The 19,608-nt window shown below is 38.6% G+C and overlaps 1 protein-coding gene across 5 annotated transcripts in view; it reads right to left on the minus strand.

Annotated features, from left to right (window-relative positions):
- Positions 1 to 2,563: 2,563 nt before the first annotated feature.
- The window catches only part of klc1a (kinesin light chain 1a), a 43,910-nt gene continuing 26,865 nt past the window's right edge, over positions 2,564 to 19,608 (minus strand). For 3 of the 5 annotated variants that reach the window (XM_080870636.1, XM_080870637.1, XM_080870638.1), the window contains exons 8-16: positions 19,222 to 19,395; positions 18,848 to 18,947; positions 18,534 to 18,586; positions 17,996 to 18,063; positions 17,667 to 17,775; positions 16,152 to 16,313; positions 8,331 to 8,464; positions 4,585 to 4,651; positions 2,564 to 3,678 (exon numbers count right to left, since the gene is read on the minus strand). In XM_080870636.1, coding sequence (XP_080726762.1) covers positions 3,613 to 3,678; positions 4,585 to 4,651; positions 8,331 to 8,464; positions 16,152 to 16,313; positions 17,667 to 17,775; positions 17,996 to 18,063; positions 18,534 to 18,586; positions 18,848 to 18,947; positions 19,222 to 19,395 — 933 coding nt within the window. In that variant the 3' untranslated portion in view covers positions 2,564 to 3,612. Of the gene's footprint in view, positions 3,679 to 4,584; positions 4,652 to 8,330; positions 8,465 to 11,758; positions 12,389 to 16,151; positions 16,314 to 17,666; positions 17,776 to 17,995; positions 18,064 to 18,533; positions 18,587 to 18,847; positions 18,948 to 19,221; positions 19,396 to 19,608 lie in introns of those variants that run through there. The other 2 variants (XM_080870639.1, XM_080870640.1) reach the window with 2 other exon arrangements.

The raw sequence follows: 19,608 nt of genomic DNA on the forward strand, positions 1-19,608 counted from the left end.
TGCACAACAAATTCCAGTGGGTTGATCTTTACTGTTTTAATTGAGCATAGCCAAAGTATAATAAAAAAATCAGGTCGCATTTATTTTTAAATTGCTGAATTTAAAATATTAAAATAAGTCAAATAATTTCAATAACTCCACATTCTGAGATTTTCACAATTATTGTATTTAGTTCAAGTTATTCTTGAACCTCTGTATTCAACATCTTTGCATTGTATCTGTGTACACTCCATTCAAAACGTTTTTCTTTGTGTTGCATATTTCATCAAAACCACTGAAGATTCATTTGGGAAATTGGAACAAATAATTAAAAAAAAAAGGCAAATACAGTATAATGGTTTGAGACACCTTCATGTGAATGAATTCGTCAGGTGTCGATTTTTATTGAAGTTAAAGGTCTGATCTGTGAGATGTAAAGAGGGCTTCCCCCCCAACAAATTAGAGAAATGAAAACAGAACCATATTGCACAACCCTGCCAAAAAAAAAAAAAAGTAAGATTCAGGAAACACAACAGAGACAACGCACAATGCAGCAAATGCATGAGTCACACATCAGTACAATAATCAATGCAGCTTAAGGTGGGAGATCATCATTATTACTTTACGTCAGTCTGATGCTTCCAGTGCAAATCCTTCTCAACTAGATGTTCATGCCAAAGATTTACAAATGTGCTAGGGTTGTTTGGAGATGGACGGTTAAACCCGATTATGGTTGATCTGTGGAGACTTCTCTATCATTAGTGCATTTATTAAACAGACCACTGTGGTCATTCCTAGGCTGATATGGAGGCTTTATTCTATTTTTTTGTGCTGTTTCATCTGTTTGAGCTTTTCTCATCAATCCTTTGTGTGCGCATCTTTGTATATATGTTACTGTAACGCCTTCGTCTAGATCACATTGTACTGAATTTGTCCAATGTGAAGTTCATTGTGTTTAATTTAATCTTAAATGTTAATGTTAAAAGCTGGCTCAGGATCTCTCACCAAATTTCTAATCTTCTAATCTAGTCTGTATAATCTTTGCTCGAATCTAATTTAAAGACTTTAAATTCAAAGACATGCACACAAAGGTCGTGCAGTTGGTAAGGCTGTTTAGGTGCGTTTAGACAAAATTCTAACATTTCAGAACAGGCTTCTGTGTTCCTGTGAAAATATACATCTATAATGTATCTATATGCCTGAGGCAGTATAAACAAAAGGACTCAGCTGCAGACTACCATTGCATGTGCACTCTAATAATTTTTGATTTTCATTATTTCTATAACTTCAATCTATATAGAAAATATATTTTGTAGCAGCGTACTTCTCCATAAATGGACATCATGTGCATTCATGTGTGTCTGAAATGAAAAGAAATGTAAATACACAGCCCAGCTCAAACAGAAGAAACTCTCCACACAAAATATCCCATCTCTGGGATTTCTTAAACAAGGCACCTCATCATCATTTAACCTGTTGTATGTTCTTTCAGTTCAAGCTTGCCACCAGTAAAGGACATTAAATATGTTAAATATTATGTAGCTTCCTTTTAAAGAAGTGAGCATGTACACATTGTTACCTTCATTTAACATAAAGTTATCAAAAGGGCAGTAAAAGGAAAAGTTTAATCTCGAGATGAACTCTTAGAACAATCACAAATCAACTCGTACATTTAGAAACAGAAATTGTTTAAATGTTTTTTAATGATAAGTCCTTTAGTATTCATACCAGGATTATGTTGGATATCTCTATATTTAACTGGAAATTTAAACCACTTCAAAAAATGTACATTAAAAATCGTTAAAAACTTTTCCACTTTTTGGTTCAACTTCACTCACATGGCAAAGTTTTGTCTCGTCATTGAAAGTCCTGCAAACATTTCTCGTCATTACTTAAAAAGTCTGGAGTGACATTAAGTTTGTAGTCAGTGTGGAAGTACAGCCTCAGTCCTGAGAGTGTGCGGGCCAGCCTTCGTGTGCTAGTCAATTCACGGATCCTGCTCTCAAGGCTTATTACAGAACGATATAAAAAGAAACAGCGCAAAGACAGAAACAAATAAAAACATAATTTACAAACCCCAAATCATGTAAACATGGAACTTCATACATCAAAAGCTAAATATTCAATCAATCAACACAGGACGGATCATTTTTAGGAAGAGGCAGCTGAAAGATCCCTGGACAGGTTTCCATGTTTTTGTGAACTACAGCTGCTGAGATTCATACACATCAGGAGATTTTCTCAACTAATCTACACCCTGTGCACAACTTCATTTGGAAATCTGCAGAACAAAGAGTGAAGAGTCTTAGGAAGTAGAACTGTTCTTATTGGCAGAGTTAGAATTCAGCACACAACCAAATATAAAGAAAATGGTGTCAAATCATCAACACTGGCCAAAAACTGTGATTCATGAGCTAAATCGTAGCTCTTTGTCGTTTTAATGATCGGTACCAGTGAAGACAAACATGGTTTCTTTAGTCATGTTTCAGCAGAGCAGCAAATTAATGAAGCATCTGAAAGCTTTTAGCAAAATAAAGTGAAATTCAGTGCAGCTTTATCTAAAAGATGAACATAGCGATAGTGATTTAAACGACTGGTTTGCTGACTATGGCTGTGAAGCCTCGGGTTCAGCATTCTGTCCTTCACAATCTTCTATTTTCCTTTTTCAAAACATACTTGGATGAAAAACGGCACACCTGGAAAATGATCAGATAAAGCTAGAGAGCTGGCTAGTGGTCACTTCAAAAGAGATGCTAGCAAAAACAGGCTCAAACAAAACAACTTTAAATAAGATTCAATTGTATCCACTTTTAAATCTTTTTGGGGTTTTTTTTTTTGCTATGCATAGGTTTAAAGCTTAGAGTGAACAGGTAACTTTTATATATATAGAAAACATGCACTCTTTGAAGCTGCATGCAGATAGAGATGATCTATAAAGACCAAAACACGCTTGTCTCTGCTGTGAAGCTGGGCTTTTCATAAAATGGGCGGTTATGGAGATTTACTTGATTTGGATGATGAATTGTGGGTTTTTGGTCCCTCACTGACCCTTTCCAGGTCCAGAGGTTGCAGTTTACTCCTACCATAGCAGCAAATTTAGCAGTAGCGATATTTAAATCACTGTTATAGTTATTGTTAGGGTATAGCTAAAGAATGACTGAGCTCCTCTCTGTCATTTAAGACTGCCTACTGGCTTCATCCACTGCAGTTTTTAGCCTCACATTAGAAGTGATTTTAAAATTAAAACTCCACTCTGCGCCTGCTTTTACCACCACTAGTATAGGAAAAACCAAAAAAAATTAAACTGTAATCTGAGAGAGTAGCCACTCACAACAGCACACACTTACATACAGTACATGCACATAGAATTAGACTGGAACAAGGAAACATACAGCAGCCCACCCCCTCCTGATATGTACTGATATAATTACATACCACAAATTACCATCTGAGATCATAAACCTTCAAGAGTGCAATGAAAGACTAAAATCTGTATAGTTAGCACATGATGGGATGATGCTGAAGTAGAATACGGGAGATGTCAAGCTTTCACAAACAGCTATTTACATCGAGGATGGTCAGAAGTTCAGTTCAGTTCTCTGTGACCTTTCACCTCCTCAGAGTGAAAAACCTTCAACGCGCCAGGTTAGTGTGGCTGGCACTCAGGTCACGGCTTTTTCTCAGACAATTATTTCGTTCCTAGAGGAAATTAAACAAGCAGAAATCAGATGGAGAACACAGGAAAGTGAATGTTTTCCATTATAGGTAGAGCAAAAAATTGGGTCCCGTACATTTTTGTTTTTTTTTTGATATAATCAAAAACTTTCAGAAATACATAAAGCTTTCAACAGATCATAAAACAACAAGAGTTATTATCTGAAATTATAATAGGGCAAGGCTGTCCTTTCTTATGATACTAAGTAATTAAAAACACATTCCTTCTTACAATTGCAGTCTAAAGGAAATTATGGATACAATGTACCACTTTTTCACTGTTAAAATAAAGAATTGAAGTTGTAAAAACAATGTGTAAAAAAATAACAAACTTACTAAAAATTTGATTGAACATCAAACACTGTTAGTGAAACAGACAATGATGTTAGCCATGTCAGATTTATCACTATTTACAGTGAATGATAAGAGCCTTGGGGAGGGTTTGATAATAACAGTTTATAAAGACATGACAAATCAGAATATGAAATAAAAGACTTGAGTCAAAAAGTATCTGCCAATGGTTCTGATCATTTAAGAGACTGGTTTTTCCTACAACATAATAACATAAATCTGTGGTCACATCTTTGGATATTTGTTCATTTACTGTCATCTGTGGGCTTATTTTGTCTTGAAATAGTAATGCACAATTTCCAAATGAGGGAAGATTGATGAAATTTTAAAAAGTCAAATATGTATTAAAATTACTCCCTGGAAGACCGAACCCAGATTAACTGTTTTCTAAAGAAAAAGCCTCCTTGAGATATTTCTTATCATTTCTAAGAATTTGTTTAGGGATCCAGCTGCAGTCCTTTGATTGCGGTTTTGCCCCTGGCCTGCAGCAGGACTAAAAACCCTCTGCAGATACTTTTGCACTCGTGTCTTGTTGCTTACTTGGTAGTGGTCATTCGCAGCCTTGTCCGCCACGTTAAGTATCCCCATAGAGCTGGCTCGCTTCATGCTGCACCCACATGCAGGGAGGTGGGGTTAAGGGTCAGAAGTGAGGGGGAGGGGGTGGAGATTCAGTTGTGAGGATTTGAGCTCAGTGTATGTGTTGGTTAATGACATTTGTAGTATTTTCACACTCTGATTAGTTTCACAGAAACGTTCATGTCACATGTATCGTGTTTTCTCTTCCCGTTCATGAATGTTAGAAGGCTGAGTGTAAAATCTGTTACCACTTTCTCCAAAGTTCACCTGAGTAATGTTACAGCTAATTTGCTGTTCATTTGTTACAGTAATAGTAATTAGTAACATTCTTAAATGTTATTGCATGCTTTATCGAAATATAACTTATTTATTAACTTTAATTTATGCTTCAACCTCAACTTAAAAATACATTATGAAGTTTGATGGCTGGATAAACTCTGCTGTCAGAGAAGTCTTTAAATCTGGCAACTGAAACTTAAATTCAATATTTCTTTATATGTGATCTACACCGTACAAATTCTTTAGACAGCCTTCCCCTATAAGAAACTGGTAACATATTTTAAGGATATAGTCTAACAGTCTTTTAATTGATGAGTGGTGTAGACTGAAATTTACACTCAATAAAGTCCGTGCACACACACACACACACACACACACACACACACAAACAACCTGGTTTCAGTACAGTGACACTGCAGAAAAGAATCCATCCTGATGAGAAATGTAATAAGATCAGCACATGGTTGATCATAAAACAGTGAGATACTGGATCCATAAACTAGTTAATGGGAATTTATGGGAAATGGAAGGCGGGAAATAAAAAATGTAGTCAGCGCAGAAGCTTTTAAATAAGTAAAATTGCCAGAACACTAAAACAAGCTCAGACAAAGTGTGTGTAAAGTGTGGGTTGTTGTGTGTGCGTACGTGTGCCAGTGGGTGCTGAATGTATTTTGCCTATTATTTCTATGCAATATCCTTAACTCACCAGTATGAGCTCCTTCACTTTGTTGCCAGTCATACCAATTTCTCCCACCCCTTGTTTCCGGTCTTTATTTAAGCTGCCATTGTCAAAACTTCGTTTAGGTCAAAATACACAAAATGTGTTACTCTCAAGATCTTCTACACCTCTACAGTAGGACTGGCAGAGAGAAAACTTCACTTTTATGAGAAATATACTGGGAATGAACAGAATACTGGTCAAAGCATCTATGAAGCACTTGAGTTCTGATAACCTTCATTTTGTCTGAATACACTGATGATGTGCATTTAATGCTAATACATCTGTTTTCTGACTGTATGCTAGTGCTGGTTGTGAGCACAGCTGTACCTGCTTTGCCTGACTGACTGGAGCTCGCTGTGTTGCAGGGTGACGGTGCTGCAGAAACGCTCGGCTGTAAGTCTGTCTGAATTTGCAACACTTCTATGACAGATGTGTAACAGCTGGAATTGTGAGAACCAAAGCACAGCCATAACTACTGCTGCAGTGTAACATGTGTCATCTCAAGTCAGCAGTCATTGTATGTTTCAACAGATAGCTATACATCTAGTCTAGTCTAGCTTTCCTGCACTAGTATGGACAGAGCCTGAGGAGCAGCTGACCTTCATAAAGATATGACCAGCTGCAGGCATAACACATTATACTGTTTCTCAAGGTTTCCCTATGCAAGGTAGCAAGTCATAGCACAACAGAAAATACCCCACTGTGAACCTGCAGATACTCTCTCGATGAATATCATGAAATTGCAACATCCTCAGTTTTGTCTTTTGCTCCATTTTTTTGTACAAACTAAAAACTTGCAATTGTTTTTAAATAATTTAGTTAAACACTGTACAGCAGTTAGCATGGACATTTCTGCAGTGATTTACTGAGAACCTATCAGTCATAGTGATGATGGACATGACGGTTGTCATGTCCATCATCCTCATGAGCCACAGAGAAGAGCAGCACCAAAAGAAAAAAAAGGAAAAAAAGAGCACACAGATGAAGCATGCAAGTAGGCATTCGAATGGAAGGAAAAAACATTTATTCATAAATAAAATAAAATCAACATGGTACTCTACACAGGAAGAGCCATGCAGACAGGTTGCTTTTCAAAATAAAATTCAAAGAAAGTGAAGAAAATAAAATTCCAAAGCTACATGAAACTCAAACGTATTTCAGTTGAGAAAAAAAAGAAAACAATCCAGAGCCACAAAATGCAATAAATAGGTGTAACTATTAGTGGTTAAAACAAACAAACAAACAAACAAATCCCACCAGCATAACAAGCATAAAGGCAGTTCAAAAGCAGACATTAGTAGTTTCATTGCAAATGCTCTTTCACATGTCCTGTCATAGCATGTGAATGCCAGTATTATTTTCCCATTTCATCAGTTAGTTCCCTTTGGTTCTCTCGTTTAACAAAGTTCAGGTTTGGTCAGGACAACAGAGGTGTTCTAAAAGCATCATTCAGAGATTCAAATTCAGAAAGAAAAAGTGCAACTTTTATACTCTGTTATACATTCGACATTTAAATGTCTGAAGTTATTCATGTCATCACCTTGTTGTTCTGAATGCAGTAATAAAATATACGTAAACCCATTCTGACCTTCACCTCCAGTCGCTTTCAAATTCCACATAATTTTGAAGTTTCCTGTCACGTGAAGTAAACAGACCGTAAACTCCACTTTTCAGTGGGGGAGTAAATAAGCGGTGGTGGTTTTTGCAAGCTAGTGTTGAACTAAGTTGATGTTTGAAAGTAAAATCACTTCCTGACAGTGGAAGTCGTTCAGATGAAGAACTGTTTATGTGAAGGTTTAACAGAATACATTTTAACCCCAGCAGCAAGTACACATGTGAATAACTGTGGTCCACAGCCAGACTTTAGACTCCACTGTGCCAGACAACAGTCAGGTGTGTGTATTCCAACTCCTTCCGCCAAAAATGGAAGCCGTTGTTTACACCTGTGCAAGTACGCAAATATTCAGTTGTCATGAAGCCTGCGTGAGATGTCAGGCACAAATCACCAATGTAAATGTTTGGCTGGATTGTATTTGGACATGTGGCGAGTATAAAAACATGTATGTTGTTGTAACTATTTGTTGTAAATATTAGACCATTTTATGACATAAATTTTTTTCTTAACATATTAATACTTTTCCTGTATCTCTTAACGCAGAACATTAAAACTTTTTTTTTTATAAAAATACATTTTTCACAAGATATATTTTTTCCTCTTAATATTAAATTTTTTTTTAAATACATACCTTTTCCGTAATTTGGATTTCTCCCCATGAAATAACACTTGTGTTTTAAAATTTTAAAAATATAAATCATACACTTACTATAATTCTGCATTTTCTTAAAATACTGTCTCTTTTTTATGTAATATTTCCTTACATAAAGGAAACAAAGCGCCTACTGTTGCCAATGACCAAACCATGAACTGTAAAGAAAAGGTTGAATGCATCGCAGTGCAAACAAATGCAATGGGAAAAAAAGCTGATGCGTATGTGCCAGAAAAAGCTCCTCCATCGCTCCATGTGCAAACACAGCTTTCCACCACTTCACCACCAGCAAAGTACAGTGAATCCCTTCTTTGTTTTTGGTTAGTACACCAACTGTCGTGCTGCATGATGGAGGGCCGGCTTGATCCTCCAGGCCTCCAGTGCAAAGGGTGAGTCAACCTGTAGCGGGGTGGGGCAGGTGTCTGGGTGGAGTTGATAGTTACCCGGGGTTTTTGGGCTCGCTGTCTCGGGACGAGCCGCCGCCTTTCAGCTTGCGAACGAGTTTCTCGCTGCTGCGGCGGATTGACGCTCGTAGTTTACTGAAGGATCCGCTCCTCTTCAGAGAGCCGGAGCCATCCTGGTGGGACACGTCACAGAGTCACTCATACACACCACTATCCAACATATTTAGAAGAGTGCAGACACAGAATGTAGATTAGCATCAAACCAGCGTACACTCTCATTACTGCTTCAAACACATTTTCTGCTACTGTGCTTTAATCGAGAGAAGTCTGTGCATCTTACTACTGACATGACTTAATAATTAAAACTGTCCAAATCTAGGCTACACATACTCACACCCTATCTGCACACTGGTATATGCTAATATATTCACACAAACACTCAGTAGATCACTGTGTGATTTAAAGGAGTCCAATAGAACAGCTCTGCTACATTTAGTTTTACACACCTTGTAATCATTAGTCTGTTTGTATTACAATTAGCATCTTGAGCTGCTGTACTGGACTGCATTTGCTTGTCTCGTGCAAAATTTCATGTGCTTACATGATGCAGTAAAGCAGCACACTCATTACAAACCAGCAGAGATGCTTAATGCGTCATGTGTGGCTTGTACTTCAAAAATAATGCTCCGTGCACTAAACAAGACTGTATTTATTTTGTTACACTGCATCTCATTCTGAGAGACTTCTACCCCTAAACTGTGGCACCATCAGCTGGTGTATTCTGTTATACATTATTCTCATCTTTTCAAATGTGAAAGGCTACACAGAGTGGCTCTGGAGAAGTCACACTGCATAATTTAGTGGCACCATTTTTAAGGTGTCAGCTATATGCCTATAGATGGCCCCAAAATCAAAAATGACATTACATGAAGAGATCTTTAGTGTGAGAAATATAACACCTCTGACATTTCATCTTCATTTAGTCCAGGGGTGGGCAAGTCCAGGCCTCGAGGGCCAGTGGCCTGCAGGTTTTAGATCTCACCTTGGGTCAACACACCTGAATCACATGATTAGTTTGTTACCAGGCCTCTGGAGAACTTCAGGACATGTTGAGGAGCTAATTTAGCCATTTAAATCAGCTGTTGGATCAAGGACACATCTAAAACCTGCAGGGACACCGGCCCTCGAGGCCTGGACTTGCCCACCCCTGATTTAGTCTCAGCACAGCTTTGATCTCTGACTGTTAAACTCGATGCACTTTATTGGACCTGCTAGTTTCTCACCTGCACCACTTCCTTTCAACATGTGTTGTTGAATAATAATAATAATAATAATGAATCAGAAGTTTGACTGAGGAATAGGGCAGCGTCTTGTGTGGGAGAGAGCGACTCAAAAGGCTATACATAGATTTAAAAAAAAAAAAAAAAACAACATAATTTCATATTTTTTCCAACTTGGATGCCTTAAATGTTTCCATTAACCATTGTCATCATATCCAGCAACATGGTAGGATCAGAGTGGTGAAGCCAAAATAGGTCAGTTACTTCCTAGTCCTGGCAGAACTCCATTTATTTTTGTAAAAATGTAGAAATAAATTACAATAATAATTGAAAAACTGATCCAAAATATGAATTAACTAGTTCCAATGATTTTTAATGTTTGCTTAAACTTTTGATCGGTTGTTTTTTTTTTATTAAAGAAAAGTATGTCAAAGTTTAAAAGCTGTTACTGCCATGAGTTGTCAAAGTAGTCATGGAGAACCAATTCATACTCCAAATAAACTGAATTTTTCACATCAACGTGACTTTTACCTTTAAAAACTAGAGCACACCTAAAATATGGGGGAAAAAAGTTGATCTGTAACTAGCTAGAGAGACAGTTAAGCATCACCCAAACATACCTCAGAAATCAAATGAAGAATATAATATGCTATTGATTTCTGACATAAACCTACCCTCTGAGCTTCTGGGAGATTAAATTTAAATATGCATTTTTTCAGAATTGAGTTTTCAAATCTGCAGAACATCCATTATCTGATTTAAACAGTGACATAAAAGATTCAATTTACTGGACTGCGGATATGGTGATTGTTCTTCCTTCCACTGCTGCTGTATCTGAGCAGGACAGGTTTAGAGCTCACTCAGTTATGATGACACACACACGGAAAAGAGAAGGAACACACAAAGAGGCGACAGGCACAGGTTCAGGTGAGCAAAGAGTTTAAGTTTTATTAGAAGTTAAGAAAGATGCACAAACAGGACAGCACACGCAGAAGATTAGTAGCAGGAGGTGAGATCAGACTGAAAAGGAGACTAATTAAATTCCTAAACTTTCAGCAAATGCAACAATAATGCTTTTATACAGCAAATTCTCTGTAACCCCCCCCCCCCCCCCCCTCACACCAAACCCTGACAACTATATACACAGATATACAGAAGGTAAACAGAGAGAACACACAAGGTTTAGGCTCTGTATCGGCCAAAAGCTTCACTTTTTTCAAGACCCAACCTGACAAGTGGAAAACTTGAACTGTTGCAGCGTTTCTCCCCGAGACTTAACCATGTAAGCCCACTGCACATTAACTCCAATCACCTTTATGTGTCCTCTTATTGACATCACAACATGTTTTTGTCTGATATCAGTGCAAATGATGAGACAGCAGAGTGACACAGCAAAGACTAAACTCTAAACAGGAGCACAAACCTACAGAGCCACAATCAGCGGTGCTCCTGATCATGCTGACGAGTAAAGTCGATGTTTTTTACAGTGTGTTACGTGACTACCACATGAGACGTTTTCAGTTATCACTACGGATTCTAAAAGCTAATGTTGAATTAAATTGCACGGATGATAAAAGAGAGATGAGAAGCTTCTAACCTCTACAGAGGGAGAGAGAGAGAGGAGGAAGGAGGCTTTAACATGGACCTCAAGCCTTCTCAGACCTTTTTTGTTGTTGTTTTTGGCTCATCTGACCACGACATCAACAAAATGTCATCACTTTTGCTCCTGTGAATGCCTTTGCCAGTATTGTAGTGCTGAAATGTTTTAATTTTTTTAGCCTAATGAAGTTTGAGGTTTAAATCAATCATTTGCACCTGGGTTGAACACAGGATGTCATGTTCACACAGCAGGAAGTTGTTGTTTTTCCTGTGTTTTTTAAACCACAATCTGTCATTTTTAGACCTCAAACACAGTTTACAATTTGTTGCACAGCGGCACTGCTACTGCTTTTTCCCCTGTTTTGCTGTTTAGTTTGGTTCACTGTTTAAGATAAAGATCCACTGGATACAAACACGCACATTCTTGTTGCATTTTGCAGTCATTCTGCGTGACCCTGGCCTTTAAAATCGATGGACCTGTTCAGCAACACTTCATTGATCTCTTTTTAATCACAAAGAAAAGTTCTGACCAAAATTTTGCTCCACTTTAAAACTAAATATAGCACATATTTGGTCATCTCTTTTGGTCATCCACTTTTTGCTTTGATTTTAATGACATGAAATTTTAATGATGAAACTTTAATTGATCTTGTGGTCAGATTTATACCAAATAAGAAAGTTCATAATTTTAGTTAAAGAAGAGTTCAGTTCAGGAACTTTGTGTCAAACACCCCTCAAAGTTCCTCCAAAAACAAGTCTACAAGCAAAACGAAAGCATATTTTAAAGATAGGAGAGTGACAGAAAGAGAGGAAGCAGAGGAGCAGAGTTAAAGGACAAGGAGAAATATCAAGGTATGAAGCACAAGTTTACTGTTGCCATAAAGAAAAATCACCCCAGTCCTCTCCCACCCGCAGCAGATACACATTCTAGCGCAGTGCTTTAGCACAAGTAGAAAGCAGAGGGTTGGATTCGGACACACAAGCTGTCTCCGTATTTCTGCCAGAACCATTTTCACACAGTTCCTGTTCCCAAAAACAACTGAGATTGGGGTGTAAAAGCAACATTATCGCTGTGGTTGAACCCGGTGTGAAGAATCCCGCCACAGAAAAGAGCTGAAGGAAAACTGCAAAGCTGAAGGGGCTGAGGCGAGGTGAGGCGAGGCATCCGTCATGCAGAAGACAATTTTTAGAACCACTACAAGGCATCTGGAGTTACGCCTGCCGGTCAGACAGAGCAGATTGAAGAGAGAAAGACGCAAATGCAAACAGTAAAAGAGAGGGGAAAAGACAGTAAGATGAGATATGGATACAGAGGAGCAATTAAAGAAGGGTGAAGAAAGGAGGGAAGCATACAGGACAAAGACTGAGAGGTTAACAGACAAACCAGACACAGCGTCTCTCCACCCGCCAGTGCAACACATGGAAGACAGAGATCAATAAATGATTATACAACAAAACCCAACACTGTACTGGACAGCCAACACAGTATGGGTGGGCTTTAAGTTACAGTCATTACAGTGACATAATTTGATCAGAAGCAATTATTTTAATATTCTGATTTGGGAAAAGAGCTCAAAAAACCTGTTAAAAACATCTTCAGGAGATCTGTGTCTCACATGAGCGTGATTGGTAACCACTAGTGTTTGCGTCACTAACCTCTGTGTTATAGAGATTCTCATAAAAGCAGCAATAAAAAAAATTTTATGTGCAGTTTTATTTTCACAACAATCCAACTTTACATGGGGAAATCCTGGGAAACCCTGGATGTTGTCTATTGCTCTAAGTAGCTATTTTCAAATGAAATCTGTTCTTTCCAAATCACAGGACTCACAGCAGGAGATAAAAATTAAGAGATAAATAATAATACTTCTGTATTTTCACAAATATGAGGTAGGATAAGATCATTTTAACAGAATAATGGTTGTGCAGTCGGGGGACTGAACTACAATAACACTTCTGTTCCAGCCTCCTCTAGTTTGTGGGAGAACAAAACCATCCAGACCGCATTATATTCCTTCTCCAAGACCATCAGCCATTTTCCACAGCTTGTTCCAGATGGCCTCGGGTCTCGTCCACTCTCAGGCCCAAACCTCTAAAACTCAACAAACTAAACTAAATTAAGGCAGCAGACAGATAATGTCAGGGTGGACTCTTAAATGCCTGAATGCTCTGTGTGGTTATTAGGATGATTTATAATTTTACCATGAAATTACCTGTTTGTAAATGTAACTCACAACTGTGTAACCATTTGGTAGCGCCCCTGGCCTTTTCTTTTGGCAGCTATTTTGAAGAATTATGTAAATTAACTTTAATGTCAGCAGTCACATGGCATAAAAAAAAAAAACTACATTTATAAAACAGGAATATTCACACGTCTGGTTTCAGGAGGTGAGCTGCAGAGGCCACACCACCAGGTTCAATTATATTTTTAATTTAAAAAAAAAAAAAATCGAATTATATGCGCTAAAGGCAGGCTGAAACATCGAGCTTGTGCGAGAATCTGAAGAAAAGAAAAAAAAGAAAGCAGAGAGGCCAAGCTTCAAACTTTCTAAGGTTTGTGTTTTGTGTGAATTTACACGAAGAAACAAACAAACAAAAACACGGTTGTGGAATCATATCTCATGTATTCCAGAAGTATTATGAATGGACACCTAAACCTATCACAGCTGTGAGAGTGCAGGACAACTGGCAGGCTCTGCCACTAGGTGGAGCACTTACACAGCTCAATCAGGTGGAGAGAGACGCTGTGTCTGAGTCTGGAACATAGCTCATCAATACATATCAGTAAAGTTAAACCTTGTTAGGTGACCACAAAATAAACAGAGGGGTGCAGGTAAAGAGACATGTGAGAGTAGCCAGAAAGATCAACTTTTTTGTAACAGAACTAAATGTTTAGTTTTGTGTTTTTTTATCTTCATCCCAGAAAATGAACTAAAATAGCTGGGAGCAGCAACACAAGTCAACTTAATGATAATCAGAATTGATCATTTATTCGGTCTGAACTCTCCCATCTTCTCTGGCAGCTAACAAGGAACAAATGGAAAAGAACAAAAGGCTGGGAAAGTCACACTTTACATTCTCTGGCAGCAGATCACCACACGTATGCAACGATCAGAAACATAAACAAGTACACACATGCAGATCACCAACATCAACAAAGAAGGAGTACAGTACAGAGCCCATGTTGAGTCAGAACAGACTGATGAGTCACAGACTCATTTGTATTAAGTGAGAAGAGAGAGGTTTTCACAGCTGCCTGTGGAGAGAGCTGAAGTGGGAGTGATGATTTGTTTGACAGGATGAAAAACAAAATGTACTCTGACAACTGCAGGGAAGCAGTGGAGGATAAACATCCCCAGACATATCTGTTTTTATCCATCTAATATTAGAAATATGAGCCAATTGCAACTGATAGTATACAAGTGCAATACAAAATTACAGAATTTTAAAGATTGATATTTTCAGTATGCTGCAGAATGATGTTGCTATTGTAGAGATTTGAAAAGAAGATAAGTGCATGCTAATAATACACAAATAGTGTATGAAAATAACTGGATACACCCAGTATTTCCAAAATAATACTTCTACTGGAATCTTGCATAGTGCTTTTGCAAATTCTAGTTCTTTATATATTTAAGTTCCATTTACTTTTGTAAATCCTCTCTAACTCGTAGGCTGTGGAATTGTGCTGGTGTAGAAGCTGTGAAAGCTCCCTCTTGGGATCAATAAAGTGTGTCTTCAAATCCAATTAAAGGCCGATAGTTGATTGATTGATTGATCGTTGTATTTATACTGACTTCATTTACTGTTTGATCAAAGAAGATTTAAGGACAAAACAAAAGCTCCTTGTCAGATTTTCCTTCCAGCTAAAGTTCTTTCCAGATGAGTCCGGCTCCTTTCCTGATATAAATAGGTCCAGAGATCTGCAGGCGATCGTCTGCTGTGTGCTAATAATCCATTGACAGGCTACAGTTTATAGGCACAGCTATGTGTCACACCATACCGCCTGCAAGGACTACAACTAGAGGTGCAATAGGAGATGCTGATTGGTTGTTCTGGGCTCTATGACTACTGTTGCTATGCGAGCAGGCCAGCTCTAAGCAACAGCAGGAGCAGCATTTTAGAAATAAGGTGGTGAGCAGCCTACAGCGACCCTATAACTACATATTCTGCCATTGCAGTGAGGACAGGCTGAGAAAATTCTGCATATTCTGAAATGTACCAGCTGATTGAGAACAGTCGGTCTGCAGCTGAGGCAGCGAGGTGGCATCAATGTGTGTGACCAGAGGGGTTTTTAAAGCTTTTTAGACATTAGTTGGAAAAGCTGTACAATAAAAGAGAGTTTAGTGAAAAATACTATACTATACTAAACTATACAAAGAGCTACGACTCAACGACTGCCAACGACTTAAGCTCCAGCCAAGTGAATGCTCCAGCAGAGCATTTTTTCACTTGATCTCATTAATCAAAGTCAGGGTAACAGCGACGCACAAGCAGGAAGAAGAAGCGGGAGAGCAGAGTAACTGCGACTGTCAGTCAGGATTATCAGTGTAGCATTGTACAGTTTGATCCTTTTGAGCTAGTCGGACAAGATTTAAGTCCTCATTCAAACATTTTAGTCATAGATGAAGAAACAACCTCACTGTATCTTTCATGACCGAAGCCACTAATTGAAGAGATAATCCCCTCACTGGCCTCCAGTGGCCCCTCATTCTCACTATAACTTTATAGGGAACCATCAGTTGGCTTGATTGACAGCAAATAAAATAATCCAATCCAAGCCAGCTCAATGTGACCAAACTTTAGCATTTACATTAACAACTGTGTTTATTATAGTTTCTGTGCTGAGGAAACTTTAACAAGTAAAATGACTTTGTGGATGACGTCAGTCCAGAAAGATAGAGTTATTTCAAGTCGACATGTCTGTGTCCCTGGTTTGAGAACTCTCAGTAATGTGCCGAGGGCTGTGTACTGTACTTACCCCGTTCCATTCCACGCTCATACTCACTTCCTCGCCGCCGTCTGGCCCGCTCTCATACTTCACCGTGTCAGAATTCAGGCTCTCGCGGCTTCGCTGCTTCTCTCGGGCCTCCGGCTCGCTCAGCACCTCAGCCACGCGCTGCTTGTGCACATTGTCCAGACCCTGATGTGTGCACACAACAATAAATAAATGCCAGTTCAACAAATCCAATTAAGCATAAGCTAAACCCATGTACTAGTCGGACCTCCAGCACAGCCTCACCTACACAGATACACTGTACAGCTGTCAGCAACAAGTGCTAATTCATCCAATCCAATTAATACTAAATCTATAGACTTCTACTGCCTGCTGCTCTAAACCCAGCACCTGGGATTTGCTGATTAGCAGTCAGAATAAACCTGGCAGAGGACAGAAAATGAAAAAAAAAAATCCAACTAATTATTGGTAAATTAGCTTGCTGACCACTAGAAATTCAGTTAAACCATTTTTGAAAAAGCACACTTTCAATATGGAGCTAGAGGAAAGCACCTACCTAAGAAGTCACTGCCCATTCTAAAATTTAAAAATATCATTTTTGACTATCTTTACTGCTGTTTTGATATTTACAGAAATCTTAAAGACTTTTTTAAACGTTCAGTTTGGTGGAAAAAACAATTTTGCAACCATGTGATTAAAAGAACATACATGTAAGCATCTAATATAGTGAAACCTGAACAGCAAACCCATGGTGCCAGTGCAGCTAAATTAGCTTTTCTGTTAGCTGGTGACTTCCAGTGCTACCTTGCGTAATTAAAGCTGGCCAACAATACGGTTACACCACAGTACAAAGTACTTTCTGTGACTCTGCCTGAGCGTTTAATTATTCAAGGAGGGAAAAACAAACACGGGACGTTACACTGCCAAACAATCATGCTGGCAGAGTCTGGTCGCTTATTTTATTTCTACTAAAACCTTCTCCACTTGTATTATCTAAATGCTGATTAAAGGTTACATTCATATCGGGATCGAATCTTTCCTCAAGCAAAAAATGACAACGCTCCAAATATATCAAAGGAAGTTTGTGGTGTTAAAACGAGGCCCCAAAGCAGATCCGACTAGTTATAATGGAATTATTGTAATAATTACCAAAATGTTATTTTAGTTTCTACAGCTGTAATTTCAGCAAGACAATGGGGAATTTTATCTTAATAACATGTGTGTCTGTTACTGAATAACTCAATGTTTACATGTTGATGGAAAACCTAATTCAGGATAAAAGCTGCAGGACTTAGACTCCATTAAGTCTCATAAGTAACACCATCAGGGGCAGCTAAAAACAACACCAAAGAAACCAAACTACGCTCCAGGATTCTGAGTGCATTGCATTTTTCCAATTTCACAGCAGCTCATACATTTTCTGCCTTTTAATGTGACACAAATGCTCAACGGACCCGTTTCATCTGAGCACCGATAACAAGTCATCTGCTTCTATATCTACAGTCCTGTGTTGTTAGTCACATTATCCAGAGGCCACACCTGCTTTCTGGAACGCATCGCAGCTTCCTCCAGGGTCCCAGCTGCCTCTAGCTTGCCCTGCCGCCTGTAGAGGGCACCAAGGTTTTTCAGGGTGGTGGTAACCGTGGGGCTGAAACGACAACCGGTGGAAATTTAATGTCACAGAAAATCGTTTTGGCGAAAGACAATAAAACAACAAGAACAACACGACTGTCTTATAGATGGTTGGCCACAGCTGGTTTAATTGCTTACTACATTTTGTTATGTGTAAACATTTATATATATCATGTATCAGTTTGCTTCCTGTGCTGAGAGTATCACCCATATTTACTCCGTGGAAAAACACTGACCTGTCGACTTTACAGGCTTTGTACCAGCCTCCATACTCTCCAAATGGTGAACCGTCTTTCTGCTTCCCCTGTGAAACACCAATTTGGTTTAGATTTAAGAAATCTGCATATATGATATAATAAATCAGACATTTAAGGATGGAAACCAACCCGCTTACATTGTATGTAGTCAGTTTACATGGAGAAGTGTTAGCAGTGGGATTATAATTGGATCAGTACTTCTTCCCCAGAACATCTAAACCTATTAAACCATGAAATGAACTCTTAGATGGGAGAGTGAAGGACTCGGACCATCATCATCAGTTTTTACTGAGACTTAATATCCTAATCCAATCTTTGTAAAGTCAGTCTTTCTTATTTCCATGTTAAATAAGGTAAAAGAATTCAGAGAAGTTTAATGCAGAAGTTTTTTTTTTTTAAACTTGGTGTGTTTTGATCCTGTGCAATTATAAGGTTTTGTCTTTAACACTGAAACCCAAAATTAAGAAAGCACAACAGAAATTACAATTATACTTGTATATATGTTTCAGGCTCTCACCTTGCTTTGCTCCTCTCTCTCCTCAGCATGCATCCAGATTGGTTTGTTCTCATCTGCAAAGAAACATACACACAATCAGTCCTGACAAACTCAGATAAGCAGCTAGAGACACCTTTGAAAAGTCACTCTGACTCTGAAGTGCTGTTTTCTGTTTCTTTTCGGCTCCATCCTTCACTAAAATAACAGCAGCCTGAACATATTAACCTTTACTTCAAAGGAGAGACTTATAAAGTTGTTCATGCATGCAAGTTACTCTAAGTTTAAGCTACTATCTGCAATGTCTGAAATATAAAAAGTGTGTGAGCACTTTGTACCATCAACAGAGCCAAACTCCCGTTCATGAGCGCGGGTTAGGATTTCTTTATACAGGGTCTCTGCCTGCTTGAACTTGCCCTGCTTCAGGTAACAGGATGCCTGAAAAACACAAACAATAAGAACAACATGACACTGCGAATGAGCAAAGTCAGAGCTCGCTCTTCAGCAGTTAGCAGTAAGGTCCAGCAATGGGATGTCAGCAACACACAAGAAGCTTCACAGGACTGGGAGAAGCTGAATTAGTTTTTTCTTCTTCCTTTTTTTTTTTTTTTAAATAAAATAATTTAAAAAGAGTTGTCATTTTCATGCCACTTGTCATCTGCAGATATTGATTTTTATTCCGCAAATTGACAAATACTTCCATCCTTCTCACCAAGTTGTTCTTGGTCTTGGCCACGTTGGGGTCATCTGGGCCCAGTTTGGTCTGGTAGATCTCCAGGGCTCTCATGTAGTAGTACTCCACCTCCTCATACTTGCCCTGGTTCTGACACAGCAGGGCCAGGTTGTTTAGCTGCTTGGCCACATCTGGGTGGTCCTTGCCCAACACCTGGGAGAAAAGAGGAAGAGATATGAACTTTAAACAACCCATTTCTGCCATGTGCTATTTGGTCAGTAACACTTAGCCAACATGAGAAATGCTGGTCAGACGGATTTAGCGCCTTCTACTGAGTTTCACTAGTGTAAACATTCAAATGTGCAACCTAGTTTAAATCCTCAGGTCCAATGTTGTAAATTTGGATTTCCAGGAAGACCGGAAGGG

Source organism: Rhamphochromis sp. 'chilingali' (genome assembly GCF_963969265.1).
Source record: "Rhamphochromis sp. 'chilingali' genome assembly, chromosome: 21".
Taxonomy (NCBI): domain Eukaryota; kingdom Metazoa; phylum Chordata; class Actinopteri; order Cichliformes; family Cichlidae; genus Rhamphochromis; species Rhamphochromis sp. 'chilingali'.